General features: G+C 36.8%; 1 protein-coding gene across 5 annotated transcripts; it reads right to left on the reverse strand.

The window, feature by feature from the left end:
- Positions 1–11,262: 11,262 nt before the first annotated feature.
- LOC137963636 (F-box/kelch-repeat protein At5g60570) lies at positions 11,263–14,535 on the reverse strand. 5 transcript variants are annotated; one of them, XR_011115228.1, is made up of 3 exons: positions 13,792–14,301; positions 11,658–13,623; positions 11,263–11,537 (listed from the first exon to the last, which is right to left on the reverse strand). XR_011115228.1 is itself a non-coding variant. In XM_068810785.1 (3 exons), exon 3 carries the CDS (start codon positions 12,830–12,832, stop codon positions 11,738–11,740), a length of 1,095 nt encoding a protein of 364 aa, XP_068666886.1. In that variant the 5' UTR covers positions 12,833–13,623; positions 13,792–14,140; positions 14,376–14,535; the 3' UTR covers positions 11,263–11,737. The 5 variants fall into 5 exon arrangements, 4 of the variants coding, with proteins under 4 accessions (XP_068666886.1, XP_068666885.1, XP_068666887.1 ...); XM_068810785.1 differs by adding an exon at positions 14,376–14,535 and having other exon boundaries at positions 11,263–13,623; positions 13,792–14,140; XM_068810784.1 differs by adding an exon at positions 14,316–14,535 and having other exon boundaries at positions 11,263–13,623; positions 13,792–14,140.
- Between the last annotated feature and the right edge of the window lie 910 nt (positions 14,536–15,445).

Here is a 15,445-nt window from a genome sequence, read left to right on the forward strand (position 1 = left end):
GGACCCTTCTTAGCGAATTAGGTTTTTATAAAAAAGGGTTCATGGGTCTGCATTGTGATAATCAAGCAGTCATTCATATTACTTCAAATCCAGTTTTTCATGAAATAACTAAACATATTGAGGTGGATTGTCATTTTATACAGGAGAAGTTTCAAGCAGGAATAATCTCTCTCAAACATGTGTCATCACAAGAACAAATAGTTGATCCTCTCACTAAACCCGTTACATCTAAAATCCTATCGTTTATATATGACAAATTGGGTATTCATAATATCTTTTCTTCTCCAGCTTGAAGGAGAGTATTGGAAGATGGGCTTAAGCCCACAAACTCAAGGCAAGAAACTCACACGTCAATGGAGTTGCACATGTGTGAAATGTGATACTTCGCTTAAAGATGGCATAAAGGTGTAAATATGTGTTCTTTTTATGTCTTTTATGTCATCAAGTTGTATCCCTAAGGGCATTGTAAAGACAATAACTAAAGGCATTGGCTAAGAGGTAGAGCATTGAAGCACTCTCCTCTTTTTTCCACAAATTCATCCAACCCTCACTTTCACTATGAAACAAACCTCTTCTCCCTTAATCCAAACTCTCTTCTTCCAAGTCTCTTCTTCTTCTTCTTCCTCGTTGATCTAAAGTTCCTTTCGTGATATCCAAAGAAAAATTGAGGGAGGCAGAGAGCAATACCCGTCCAGAAAAGAAAACTCCATTCGTGAAGAAAATCCCGAAATCAAAGACGGTGAGAGAGAAAAGAAATTTGAGAGAGGGACGGAGCGAGATCCCTCCGGAACCAAAATTTCCGTTCAAGAAGAAAATCCCAAAATCAGAGATGGCGAGAGAGCAGAGACAACAAGAGAAATCGTGAGACCCCTTGGGGAAGAAAATTCTGGAACATCCTGATGGCTAGAGAGATAGACTTGGAGAGAGTAGAGACGGTGAGAGAAATCGCAAGACCCTTTCGGGGAGAAAATTCCGGAGCTTCCTGACGGTGAGTGAGACAAAGTCAGAGAGAGCAGAGACGGCGAGGAAAATCACCGGTGTCGACGTTGCCATCACCTCTGTTCTCGCCCGACCAAACGGTTGATCAGTGAGTGTCTTCATTTTCCAACGCTGCTTCTATGAGAGGAGCAGCGCCTGCTCGGGAGGAGATGAGAAAAAAACACGAGAAGAGAGTTTTGGGGAGAAGAAATTAAAAAAGGAAAAACGAGGAGAACCTCATGTCGCTTCGAGGTGAGAAAAGCAACACGACATTAAGGAAATAATAACAGCGCCTATTTTTGAGAGATTAAAAAAAAATAGGAGAGAAGAGAAAAAAAAACAAGAAGAGCGAAGAAATAAAAAAATGAAAAACGAGGAGAGCCTCGTTTTGCTTTGAGGTAAGAAAAGCAACGCTTTCTTCGAGGAGATAATAACGGTGCCTATTTTGAGGAGATTAAAAAACATAGGAGAGAAAAAAAAATTAATAATGGCAACCGAAAAAAGATTTGTTCAACTAGTAATTTCAAAGCTTGATGAACACACTAATGCATATTGATGGAAAATTTTCTATGCTCAATATTGGGATTCGATAGAGGAAGGGATCCCTTGCAAATGCAAAACTGAAGGATTTGAAGGTTAAGAATTATCTCTTCCAAGCTTTTGATCCATCAGTCCTGGAGACTATTTTGAATAAGGAAACATTAAAGAATATTTGGGATTCCTTGAAGCAAAAGTACAAGGGGACGGTACAAGTGCAGCGTGTACAACGATAAGCACTTCGAAAGGAATTTGAGGTGCTCAACATGAAGGTAAGAGAATCTATGAATGAATATTTTGCTTGAACCCTTACTATATAGCTAACAGGATGAGGATTCATGGTGAGAAAATGAAGGATATTGTGGTCATTGAAAAGATTCTAAGATCTATGACTACAAAAATTGACTATATTGTGTGCTCTATTGAAGAGTCTATTGATCTAGACACCTTGTCTATTGATGTGCTACAAAACAGTCTTCTAGTGCATGAACAACGCATGAATAGTCATGTTGTGGAAGAACAAGCATTGAAAGTTACGTATGAAAGACAATTTGGAAGAAGAGGACAAGGTCGTGGCGGATTTAGAGGGAGAGGATGAGGTAGACAAAATTTTGACAAGTCTACCATTGAATGTTACAAGTGTCATAAGCTTGGACATATTCAATATGAATGCCCAATAAAGGGAACAGAGACAAAGGCACATTATGCAGAACTTAATGAAGAAATGCTATTAATGGTATATGTGAACTCCAAGGAAGCTTGTAAAGAGGAGCTATGATTTCTTGATTCAAGTTGCAGCAACCATATGTGTGGCAAGGAGTTTGTCTCCATGCTTGATGAAAGTTTTAACAATTTTTTAAAGTTGGGAGACAATTCAAGCATGGTTGTAATAGGAAAAGGAAACATACGAATGTTGGTGAATGGACTTGTGCAAGTCATCACTGAGGTGTTTTATGTTCCAGAACTGAAGTCTAATTTGTTAAGTATTGGATAACTACAAGAAAAGGGGCTTGCAATTCTCATACAGCATGGGAAATGTAAAATTTATCATCCTAAGAGAGGATTGATCATGGAGACTACAATGACCTCAAACAGAATGTTCATCTTACCTGTCCAGAAACAGAAAAAATAAGAAATATGTTTTTCTTCTCTTACAGAGGATCCAACCCAACTTTGGCACTCTAGATATGGACATTTAAGCTTCAATGACTTAAAAACTCTTCAATAGAAAATAATGGTGAATGGATTGCCTCAATTCACTGCTCCTTCGATGGTATGTGAAGACTGTTTAGTAGAAAAACAATGCAAAGATCCATTGCCAAAAGAGAGCACATGGAGGGCTTCTCAGAATCTTCAACTGATGCATGCCAACATCTGTGGACCAATCAACCCTACTTCAAACGACAAGAAAAGGTACCTAATCACTTTCATTCATGATTTTAACTACAAATCTTGGGTTTATTTCTTGGTTGATAAATCAAAAGCTTTCATTACTTTCAAGAATTATAAGAGTCGTGTTGAGAAAGAGATTGGTTCATATATAAGATATCTTCGCACTGATCATGGGGGAAAATTTACATCACATGAGTTCACAATTTTTTGTAAGAAAGACGGCATACGTAGACAACTGACTGCAGCATATACTCCACATTAGAACGGAGTTGGAGAGAGAAAGAACCAAACCATTATGAATATGGTTCGAAGCATTCTTTTAGGAAGAAATTGGATTGTCTATGTTTTGAATAGAAGTCCAACTTTGGTAGTTAAAAATATGACTCCGAAAGAAGCTTGAAGTGGAATTAAACCTTCAGTTGCTCATTTTAGGGTATTTGGCTACATATCACATGTTTATATTCCTGATAATAAGTGGATTAAGCTTGATGATAAGAGTGTGAGTTGTATTCTACTCAGAGTTAATGAGGAATCGAAGGCATACAGATAGTATGATCCAGTTTCTCAAAAGATAATTGTTAGCAAAGATGCGAAGTTTGAAGAAGAAAATAGTTCAGATTGGAACAAGAGTCATAAAGAATCTATTATAGTTGATCTGGATTGGGGAGAAAGTGTGAAAGAATCTCTCCAAATAAATAGCAATGGAGGAAACATTGAAGTTGATCATCGTAACAATTCAATAGAAGATATAGAGGGTGATTATTCAAATGAGTCAAATTAAGAAAATAGGTGGCAATGAAGAAAAAGTCAGAAGGCCACCAACTTGGATGAGAGATTACGAAAGTGGAGAAGGTCTCTCTGAGGAAGAAAATACTGCATACCCAAGCTTTGTTTGCAGGCAGTGATTCAATCTCATTTGGTGATGCTGTAAAAAGTATGAAGAGGAGAAAAGCAATGGATACAAAAATAGAAGCCATCGAGAGAAATGATATGTGGGAGTTGACAGACTTACCTGCTAAAGCAAAGAAGGTTGGGGTAAAATGGGTTTATAAGACAAAACTCAATGAGAATGGAGAAGTGCATAAGTACAAAGTCCGGTTGGTCGCAAAGGGATACACTCAAAACCATAGAGTAGAGTATACTGAGGTTTTTTCACCTGTAGCTCGGTTAGATACAATTCGACTGGTGATTTTTCTTGCGGTTTTAAAGGAATGGACAATCTATCAATTAGACGTAAAGTCAGCCTTCTTGCATGGTGAACTAAGTGAAAAAGTATTTGTCAAAAAACTACCTAATAAGCAAAAGGTTTTAAGACTAAAAAAAACCTTGTATGGACATAAAAAAGATCCACAAGCTTGGTATAGTCGTATAGAGTCTTATTTTATGAAAGAAAGATTTTAGAAATGCCACCATGAACAAACTTTATTCATCAAGACTGGAAATGGAAGTCAAATCTTAATTGTGTGTTTCTATGTGGATGATCTTATATTTACTGGAAATGATGAGTTTAAAAAAAAAACATGATGCTAGAATTTGATATGACTGATCTTGGAAAAATGAGATACTTTCTTGGCATTGAGGTGATGCAAATATCAGATGGCATCTTTATTACTCAAAAGAAATATGTATAGGAAGTGTTGGAAAGGTTCAACATGGACAAGTTCAACACAGTTTGCAATCCTATGGTTCCTAGATTCAAGCTCATGAAAAATGGAGATGGAGTGAGATATACAGTACTTTCTATAAGTAGATTGTGGGAAGTCTTATGTATTTGACTGCCACTCGTCCAGATATTATGTCTGTGGTGAGTCTCATCAATAGATTCATGAATTGCCCTATTGAACTTCATTTTCAAGCAGCAAAGAGAATATTAAGGTATTTGAAAGGTACTATTGATTTTGGTGTGTTCTACAAGGAGGTAAGAAGTGAGGAATTGATTGCCTACACAAATAATGATTATGTTGGGGATTTAGATGAGAGGAAAAGCATTTCAGGTTATGTGTTTATGATGGGCTCAAGAGCAGTGTCTATGTCCTCGAAGAAACAACCTGTAGTCACTTTGTCCACTACAAAAGTTGAGTTCATTGCTGCAACCTCATGTGCCTGTCAAGCAATATGGATAAAAAGGATATTGAAAAATCTCAGTCATGCTCAACATGATTCCACAACAGTTTACTGTGATAACAGTTAAGCAATCAAGCTTTCTAAAAATCCAGTGATGCATGGTCACTGTAAAAAAATTGATGTTCGTTTTCATTTCCTTCATGAGCTAACAAAAGATGAAATTGTAAAGATGGTTTATTGTCTTATGAAGGAGAAAGTTGCAGATATAATGATGAAGCCTTTAAATCTTAATGTGTTCTTGAAGATACGCGATATGTTGGGTGTTTGTTCGGATCTAGGTGTAAACTTATTGCTAAACGCATTCAATTTTAGAATGAACTATTCCTTCGGGACTATTTTTAGTCCTTAGACTGTTTCTTCCAAAATGTTAAATGGAAGGGCTTTTTGTTTCTCTGTGAGGCTATTTGTAAGCCATTTTTTATTTTTGATTAAACTGATTTTTCTACTCCTGAATTCTTGCTTGGTATACGAAATATTCAACAAGTTCGGTGTCTGAAACAAAGATATGATTTACATGCTCTTCTCTAGAGACTGAAATATATATCCTTGATGTTTTCCCAACTCGTCTAGCTCAAATCATCTGTAGAGCTTCGGAAAATGATAGTTCGATACTCAGTAGTCTACTTTCATCCCATTTATGGCTTAATCAAGATAAGGATTCTTCTTATTAAGTGATGCACAAAATGATGCTCTTTGCAAATCACAACGGTGTTAATCTATTCATGGTTAGTTAAGTTGATCATCCTCGTGACAGATCACACTGTCCCCAGAACACAAGCATTCCCTGATGTCCGAGTACCGCATAAGCTTGTCAATGTTATATAACTACTTAGATCTTCATTGGAAGAAGAACTCGGTGTGAAAGCTTTGAACTGGGTATTCGTTCAGTTCTAAATAATGGAACAAATAGTATGTAAAGAGTTTTTCTTTTTATGTCAAAGGTGACCAATTCGCTAAGTGGCAAGAGTAATCAAAAGTACGTGAAGTAATGTCCACTCATCCAAATTCACCCCATTTCATGGCTTCAAATATTTCTTGATCCCATCTATCATGTTATGTTCACTGTGTTTCTGTGTTTTGTAGTACCCCTGTCGGAAAGAATTGGCAAACAGTCAACCAAAAGTCTATAGAAGGTTTGCAAAGACCGAAGAAGCTAAAGTTTCAAATCCATCAAAGTAGTTGAAAAAATGATAAGGTGATAAAATCCTTTAAGGGACTTTAGGAGAAGCACAAAGTGATATATGGCTTCGCGTTGCCCTATATTTTGTGTAACTGTAATAAGGTTCTTTCAAGTGAAAGATGAAAGTTGATCTTGTAAATAAGTTTTGAATAAAGTAAATGCATTTTCTATGCACAAAGTGCATCGGTTATTGGTCTCTTCTTCGCGTTATTCATTACTTGAGTTACATGTAGCCTCCTCAAAAGGGAGTTAAAGATGCTTGTGAATTTACAGCTCCCCTGATAACGCTAGTTGAGGCTTTTTTGTTATGAACCTTTTTGGCCTACTACTACTAACTGATACGCATTGATTTAACCAATGGTTTCAATTTTAAAACCGGTTCTACTACATATTGTATCTCAAACTATAGAATTGACCAAAATCAGCATACAAAGGTTGCTTCCCAAGCCCTCGACGGAAGTTGACAGTAAATTTAGTTCTTGAGGTCATCAACCACTTCCAAAGCCAAGCAACATATGATGCTATTCACGGGTCCCTCAGACGAGGGTTTAGGGTTTAGAGTATAATTTTTGGACTTAGGGTTTAGAGTTAATTGAAATTACATTTTCTATGTGTTTAGGGTTTAGGCTTTTCAAGGGTTTATTGTTTAGGGTTTAATTTATATTTTTAATTTCATAAAATTTATAATTTCAATTGCATACCATGTTCATACCTATGAAGTAGGTTAGGGATTTAATTTTAGATGGTTGGAGGAAGAAAAGGAAAGGTTGTCATGGATGAATCTTATAGGACATCATTCAACACATGGACCTTCAATGAAGACAACAAGATGCTTGATCTCTTGATCGTGTAAGTCAATATGGGCAACAAGTTGCCCAATGGTGTTTGGAAACATGAGGTTTTTGTCGATTGCATCAATAAGTTCAACGAAGACGCAATGAATAAAAAAATGTGCGAGTTGTTAAAAAACCACGTAAGGATATGGAAGAAAACATACCAAAGAAACGAGTTGTCTCAATACCAGTGGCTTTGGTTGGGATCCAAGAACACAATGAGTTACTGCAAGTAATTCTGTCTAGAAAGACTACATCAAGGTCAATAAATCAAATATAGGAAAACATGTTTTTCGTATTACTAAGCACCATTCCTAGACTTTTAAAAGTTTTTTTTTCTAGTAGAAACACTCAGACATTGATAAATATATAGATGGAAAAGGTGCCCACTATACGGCATATTGACTTTGGTTGTGGGAAACTCCATAGCCATGAGGACAACTAGTCAAACTTGTGTGGAACTGGGTGATGACCTCCTTGTGGGCTAGAAGAGACACTGATTGATGAGATTGACGATGTTGATGCAATAAGGGAGATCCTTTCGCCATTCCGTAGTGGTAATGATTTGCGCCTGAGCAACAATGAAGAGGCCAACCATCATCTTCTACCCATCATAGGAAATCCCAAAAGCTCCTTGATGATGCTAGCAAGTTCATTGATGCAATGACCAGTATTGCAGAAATATTTATTGACATCTTCCAAAATAAATATGTTAATACAAGACTTCCATGGTATGAAACCCTCTTGGAAATCCCTGACCTTTCGAGTGACTTGAAATATTGCACTCCTTAGTGGTTGAACATTGTAGATAAAAAGGACATGTTCTTTAGGATGACAATGGAAGGGTGGCGTGATTAACTTGATTTTAATTACCATGAATTGTAAGCATCGATGAATGATTGTACTTACTTTTTTATGGTGCTATTGACTTTGGGACATCTAATCTTCATTAATTATGTTTTAATAGTTATGACATTGCAAGACTTGGATGATTGTACTTGTTATCAATCTCATTATGTTTTTTAATTATTATCTTTATGTTAATTATTATGTTAGTGGATGAATGTCTTTTGATTGTGGTTGTGTATGAATATGGATGTGATTGGAGTTCTAGATGTGGTTGTAGTTATAGATGTGATTATTGATATAGAAGTGATTGTGGTGAAGATAGGAGTGTGTTTGTGATTATGTTTTTGTGTTGATACAGGTTGTGATTGTGATTATGATTGTGATTGTGGTGAAGATAGGGGTGTATTTGTGTTGATACAGGTTGTGGATTTGTGGTTATGATTGTGTTTGCAGGCTTTCGTGGATAATTTGTCACACAAACAAAATATTAGCATTATATTTGCCTTCAACACAATTATGTTCTTTATGACAATATATTATCTATTTTATTGCAATAAGCATATACAACGTTCTTATAGGATCGGTGGTTCATTGTATTTGAAAAAGGCATTAGAAAAATTACATGTTAAATTTTGGAAATTTTACAGGATTAATCAAACTGTCTTTCTCAAATTGGTCGAGATATTAAAGAGTAGAAGATTCTTATCAGACACAAAGACCATCTCAGTGGAAGAACAACTTACATATTTTCTCGTCACTATTGGTCAACAACGATCGTACAATATCACATTAGAGATGTTTGATAAACCAAATTGGACCATAAACAAATATTTTAATAAGGTGTTGGATGTTATTGTGAAATTACACTCTGATTACATCAAATAGCCTTTGGGACGTATTCACACCTAGATTTTAAACAATCACATGTTTTATCCTTACTTTAAGGTAACATCGAAGCCATCTAGTAAATAATTTTAGGTTCATATCATTTTTATGCTTGTATTAATTGAAATTGTGTCATTAGCATTGTATTGGGGCTATTGATAGAACTCATGTCAAAACTTACATCCCGTTTGATCAACAAACAAGATTCTACAACTAGAAAGGTTTTCTCTCACAGAATGTAATAGCAGCATGTACATTTGACATGTAATTCACTTATGAATTTGTTGGATGGGAAGGATCATCAAGTAATTGACGTGTTTTGAAGTCATCATTGACGAGACGAGATAAACTCAGGGTACCGGAATGTAAATAATATTTATGTACTTAGTATTTTTTTATCTATTATTATCTTCAATTAATTCATGTGGAATATATCTTCTATTGTAGGTAAAATATTATTTAGTCGATGCTGGTTATGCAAATCTTTCAGGATTCTTGGCTCTGTATCGATGTATTCGTTATCATTTGCAAGAATTTGGAGATAATCTTCGTAAAATTGAGAAAGAATTGTTCAACCAAAGGCACTCATCCTTGAAGACTACTATTGAGCGTACTTTTGGGGCTTTAAAAGCTTGATTTCAAATATTGAAAGACACTCCTCCATTTACTTTTGAGAACCAGATAAAAAGTGTAATTGTTTGTTGTATATTACATAATTATATACGTACGAAGCATTACAAAGATATCTTTGAAATTGAAGAGGATGAGTTTGGTGGAGAAAAAGATGATGATGAAGATAGAGATGATAAGAATATTACGACAAATGAATATTCGGAGGGAACATGTAGTATAATCTGCGAGCATCATATTACCAAGATGTGTTAGAACCTCATATGTGGCGTAATTATTGATTATTGTATCTTACTGAATATGAACATATAGATTATCTTTCACAAGTACTAACTTGATGTTTTTTATCTTAATGAATTTGTATTTGTGTTACATGATTATGAATTATTTTTTATATTAAAGACACAAATATGTTGTCATTTAAACGTTTAATTTTATACTGCGAATTGTGCACTTGTACAAATCTATCAATTCATTATTAAGTATTTTTTTAAAATATTTTATCAAGGTTTAAAAGTATTAACCTTTTATTTGTTTTTTATTTTTTATTTGTTATAATTAGTTAAACTAATAATTTTTTTTTACTTCATAATTATATTATTAATTTATACTACACTAAAATCTATCTTATGTTATAAATAAAATACTATATTTATTTATTTATTATATTCATTACACTTAATACTATATTAAATTACTAATTTTAAGAGTGATAATTAAGATATTTTTAAAGTAAGAATTTGATCAATCATCTAAACATTATAAAAGTTAAAAAAAATTATGTATTCTATATTTATAATTAATTAAATTAATAATTTAATTTAACTCGTAATTATTGTATTTTTTTAGACTAAACTACAATCTATCTTAATTTATTAATAAATTACCCTATTTAATTATGTATTATGTTAATATATTTTAACATTGTATTACATTACTAATTATAAAAGTAACCATGTTTGTTTAGGTATATTATAAAAATAATTCATTCTTTTTTTCCACTACTTTTTCCATTTTATGGGCTAACACAAAAGTACTTTCCGATGCACTTTCATCCGCACACTAACACAAAAAAATAATTCACTCTCGCTTTCTCTTTTTATTTCCCTTCCATGTGAGAGAAAAAATTTTCCGCAACCTTCGTCCAAATCACAGGAGCCCGTCTTTAACTTCCCTCTGAGAAGAAAAAAATTGAAATGCAAACAAGGCTACAGCACTAAATCGCTATCTACCAGACCGCGATCTGCACATCAGTGGTCGAGCTGGAATTCCACTGGGGTTTTCAACTGTGGGCACTCGGAAAGATGCTAAGAAAGCCATCTGAAGTGAAATGAAAGAATCTGTAAGTCTTGAAACCGCTCGGTTTGAAGAGAATGATTACACTTGGCAAGAAGGAAGACGATTGGAAAGGATTCACTTTATCAATAGCAACAGACAGATTCATATCTGAGAAGTAACGATAGCGAGTGAACACCTGCTTACGGCTCACGAGAAACTAGAAATTCGAAAAGCAAGCAATCAGGAAATATAATAAAAAAAATGAGATCACAGTTGATCACAGTGGAGGTAATTTCAAGAGCTCCAATTGGTGCATCCAATTTGAAGAAGGAACCACATTCCTACTGCGAAATAGCTGCCCAGCTTCTACTCCGAAGAATCTTCTTTAGAAGGCAGTACAGCCAATTAGTCCCCAGCCAACTCAACTCAATTCACAGGTTCGCGATCGGTATTGGATTTTGACCTATGAATGGCCACAGATTTCTTTTGCATATATGAACCATGCAGTAAGAAAAGACGCAAAATAACAATAATAAAGGGAGCATAAGAATGGAAAAGCATATAAAACTAGTGTAGTTGAATCTGAAAATTGAAAAGTTCATTCCTATATCCATGTGTTCCAAATAGAGTACATGACAGGAGTAGAAGTTATACAAGTCGATTGAGAATTGTGTCACTGACCAAAAGAATCAGAGTCTCTAAACAAATACAGTTCTTTTTCCTGAACAGAGAGGAAGTAGCCTGTGAATTATAAAGAGAAAGGACAGATGAGCCTAAAGGGCTTGTTGACAGTACCTATCCCATCCACTCTCTTGCAAGCGGCAGAAGATTCAGCATCAGAACTATGTATCCTGCTACGAAATTTTTGTAAATGACAAAATACTTTCTCAAATGGAAAACCGAAGAAGCCTGAAGAACATTTGGTCAATGGATAAGAAGAAAGCTGAACGATCTAAAAAAGTATAATGGACCTTCAATTTTTTGGCTGAGTAATTTGACATCCTTAGCTGCATCCTGTCAAAACCATAATAAACCTGAGAAAAAGTAGTACTCAACAACCCATAATAGCACAATTGTAAACAAACACACCAACATGCTCCTTGACAGCAAGGACTTTCCATGCCAGGGTCCCTCCCTCGCTGCCATCCTTGGGGCACCACGAATTAAGAACAATGCTATCACCCTCTGGCCCTCTCTGCCCTCCCACAACTAGCAGCTCCTTTCCAAAGGCCTTAAAAGCCAGACCCCATCCATTCGATGAGTCGGCCCTCACAGGCAACCTGCCCAACAGAATCCAACTGTTTTTATCCTTATCATACTTCTTTACCATGTTTGTCACATGTTCAACTGCATATAGCTGGTTATCTACAACTGCCACGAGAGGAGGTGCTTGGGATGCCCTATTAACATTAGGATACATACCCTCAATCTTCCTCCATGTCCTTGTCTGAAGATTGTATTCCTCACCACAGGTCAAAGAAACAGTTGGACTTGACATACCCCCAATGACATAAAACTTTCCATCCATGAAAAAACCAGAACAAAGCTTACGAGGAGAATGCATATTAGGCAGGAGCTCCCATCTACGAGTCTCAGAATTATATAGCTCTGCAGATTTCAAGACAACCCCACTCTTATCACTTCCTCCAGCAACAATGGCAACTGAACCAGAGCTACCTGAAGCAAATAAGCAGCGTGAAAGATTCATCCCAGAACACTTGATCCAATTCCGACTCACCAAACTGTATCTCCAAATTGCAAAATCCAACAACTCTCTGCCAAAGACTAATAATTCATTGCCAACGGTTAAAGATTCCTTATCAGCATATTTAAAGCACTCATCGCAAGGGATTTCAAGCAGAGTCATCCATTTCTTTCTAACATGATCAAAGGACTCCCAGCCACGGGGATCACAGACTAGATAGACCCAATGTTCAGCAATAGCCATTTGCTTCCTCAAGCCAAACAGATAGCCACTTGAGATAAGAGACTTGAATTTTGTGTTGAGGCAAGCGAGGGAGGCATAATCCGATCTAGATACCGAAGCAAGGCAGTTCAAAGCAATATCATCATGAAGACCAGGGAAGAGAGAATCACATGAACCACGACAACGGCGGCCATCATCATCTTCTCCATTTGATCTCATTTTTAGGATAAGCGATTTTTCTTCTTCCTCTGATGAATTCTCTAAGCCTGAGTTCACCTTAGTACCTAATATGATAGGACAACTTCTTCAATCTAGCAGTTTCTAGAAGCATGATATCCAATCCTTCACTCAAAAGGTCAAATTATTATCCTCAAGCCACAACGTTTTTCAGGTGAGAAAGGTAGACTGCAAATTCATTTGTTGCAGCTCCTGATCATGCTCAAAGAAATAAGCAGTATTCCATTTATTGGCACCATAACAAAATGCTCCATCTATCGCTCCCTCTTCAAGACTCAAGTTGAAACAATGATCTAAAAGTTTCCTTTTCCAGATAAATACCCAGATCTCATGGATTTACAAGACAGAGGATCCCACACCATCTGGAAAACACGACCGGGAGATGCCTCCATATAATCAAATTATGTTTTATCGGTCGAAGTAAAAATCAGGTCACTGAAATCCAAATAATCGAGACTAGAGAAATCAAGTCTTCAACCCAAAGTCCAAAGCTATAATTTCCGAAGAAAGACAAGAATAAAGCATTTTCGCAAAAGCATCGCAGGCGTTCCATTTTCTGGAGACATCTCAATCCAGACGCTCTCAAAACGAAGAATGAAAGCGTGAAGGTTACCAATAACAGAACACCGGCGTCCCCAGACCTTACTTCGTACCAAAATGTCCGTCTTTTCCAGCGCGATCTCGAACTGAAAGATCAAGCCTCAAACCGAATCTAGAAACATCAGATCCTAATCCGACCGCAAGAATCCATCGATGAGAGTCAATTGCTCCTGCTGAAATCGCTAGAAGCCCTTGTTACGGTTTCAATTTTGAAGAAAAAGGTATATAAAAACAACACAGCAACAAGGAAAAGAAACAGCAGCAGCCGACGAGGAGAAGAAGCAAAAACTTTCCAACGCAAAATCTAGTGAATAAACGACAAGAGATTGAACGTTACTAACCTAGGAAACAACTCCTCGCCAGGAATCTGATACACTGATCGGAATTCCTTTCTGACTACCCCGAGGAAGAGCGTTTCATCGGCAAGTTCTCGCCGGATTCCTTGCCGTGTTTTTTTCAGTTAGAAGTAATGACGACGAGGAGAAGAGAACGAACAAAGCTCTGCATTCTCTCTCTCTCTCTCGGACTTCTGACTTGGCTCCACCGTTTTTTTCCTTTTTCTCTTTTTCCCTTTTTTTCCTCTTATTTAATCCCTCCTAGCGGATTGCTGGGTTGCTAATTGCTGCTCTCTTCCACCGTTCCACGGCATAAAAAATCGCCACTCGGTCGAGTCCGTGCGGGTAACAAGACCTACAGAAGAGTGAAGATCACTCCAACTCAGCCTAGAGAGAGGCAACCACGAAGAACTTAATTAAGCTTAAATTTGAAGAGATTTGGAGACCCAATACATAGAAGAGCATGGCCGAGGAAACGGCGGATTAAAATAATCAGGTAAGCTTAAACTTTAGGCCTCTCATGAATTTACCCGTGTTAAAAGCCCAATTCATGGCCTTGCAAGAGATAAGGTTGTCATCACTCGCCTCACCTGTATCTTGAATATTTGTCCTTTGCTTGCCTCATACATTTTTGCCGTTTCAGGAAACTGGAATAAAAAAACAAATGAGCAATCAGCTGACCCCCCAACAAACAGATTAAAAGAGGCTTTCATCTTTTTCTTTCTGCAGATCCATCCATCGATCGAACGAACGATCGCTGCCCAAGAGTGAAAAACAACTCTTCTGACATTAAAAGTGAGTTGCGATACCATCCGAGTTGTTCGGAGTGAGAATGAGAAAGTGAAACAGCTGAGTAGCTGCGTGCGTGCGTAACTGAGTTGAGTCAACGAGTGGAGGAGATCATTAATGTGTCCAGGGGTGCTAAATTGTCTCAATCGACCGGTGATACAAGATCATCTAATGTTCTTGTTTGTTAATATAATAAACACTGATGGAGTTATTTGCTATTTCTTTTAAGTCCATTAATGTAGTCATTATACATTAGTATGCTCCGTTACAAAATTTTGAACTCCTCTGTAATAAGCTCAAGCCGGGCTCGAACTCATTTAAAATTTTAGGATCGAATTCGAATTTTAGGTTAGAAACTGAGTTTGAGTTTGAGCTTGGCTCGGCTCGATGGCACCTGTAGCGGTGGTGCTCGTTACCCAGCACTAAGCTTTTCTTCTCGTATACATCTTGGCGCATGTTAGCAGATCTCTGGGAAGAAACCGCAGTAGAGACTAGAGAGTTCGGAGTATAGACGAAAGTCGGTTAACTCTGGACATTAAAAACCTTATCATAAGACATCACGCATGGACTGGAACAGTTGCTGCTGCGCCTCCAAAATCCTTTTAATGGCCGAAAACAGCATCGAATTCTTTTATGGACGACATTGCATCTTTGTCTTTCCTGTTTTACAACTGACGGCCGCAGAAGAGAGAAGTGTCTTTTCATTCTTTGTTGTTTTTCTTTAGGCCGAATGGTAATGCTCTCAAGCGAATCTAGCCTGGTTTGGAAAAAGTAAAAGCGCGACGACGATGACAAACCTGCTCTCGGTGCTGCTCTTTAGATGTGGGCGACACCAAGTCGGAAAGCGGAACCGCCATCATTCTTCAATCTA

The sequence above is a fragment of the Aristolochia californica genome, unplaced genomic scaffold, assembly GCF_029961685.1.
Source record: "Aristolochia californica isolate CCGP_79_NKW_82.1479 unplaced genomic scaffold, dmAriCali1.0.hap1 SCAF_4, whole genome shotgun sequence".
NCBI lineage: Eukaryota > Viridiplantae > Streptophyta > Magnoliopsida > Piperales > Aristolochiaceae > Aristolochia > Aristolochia californica.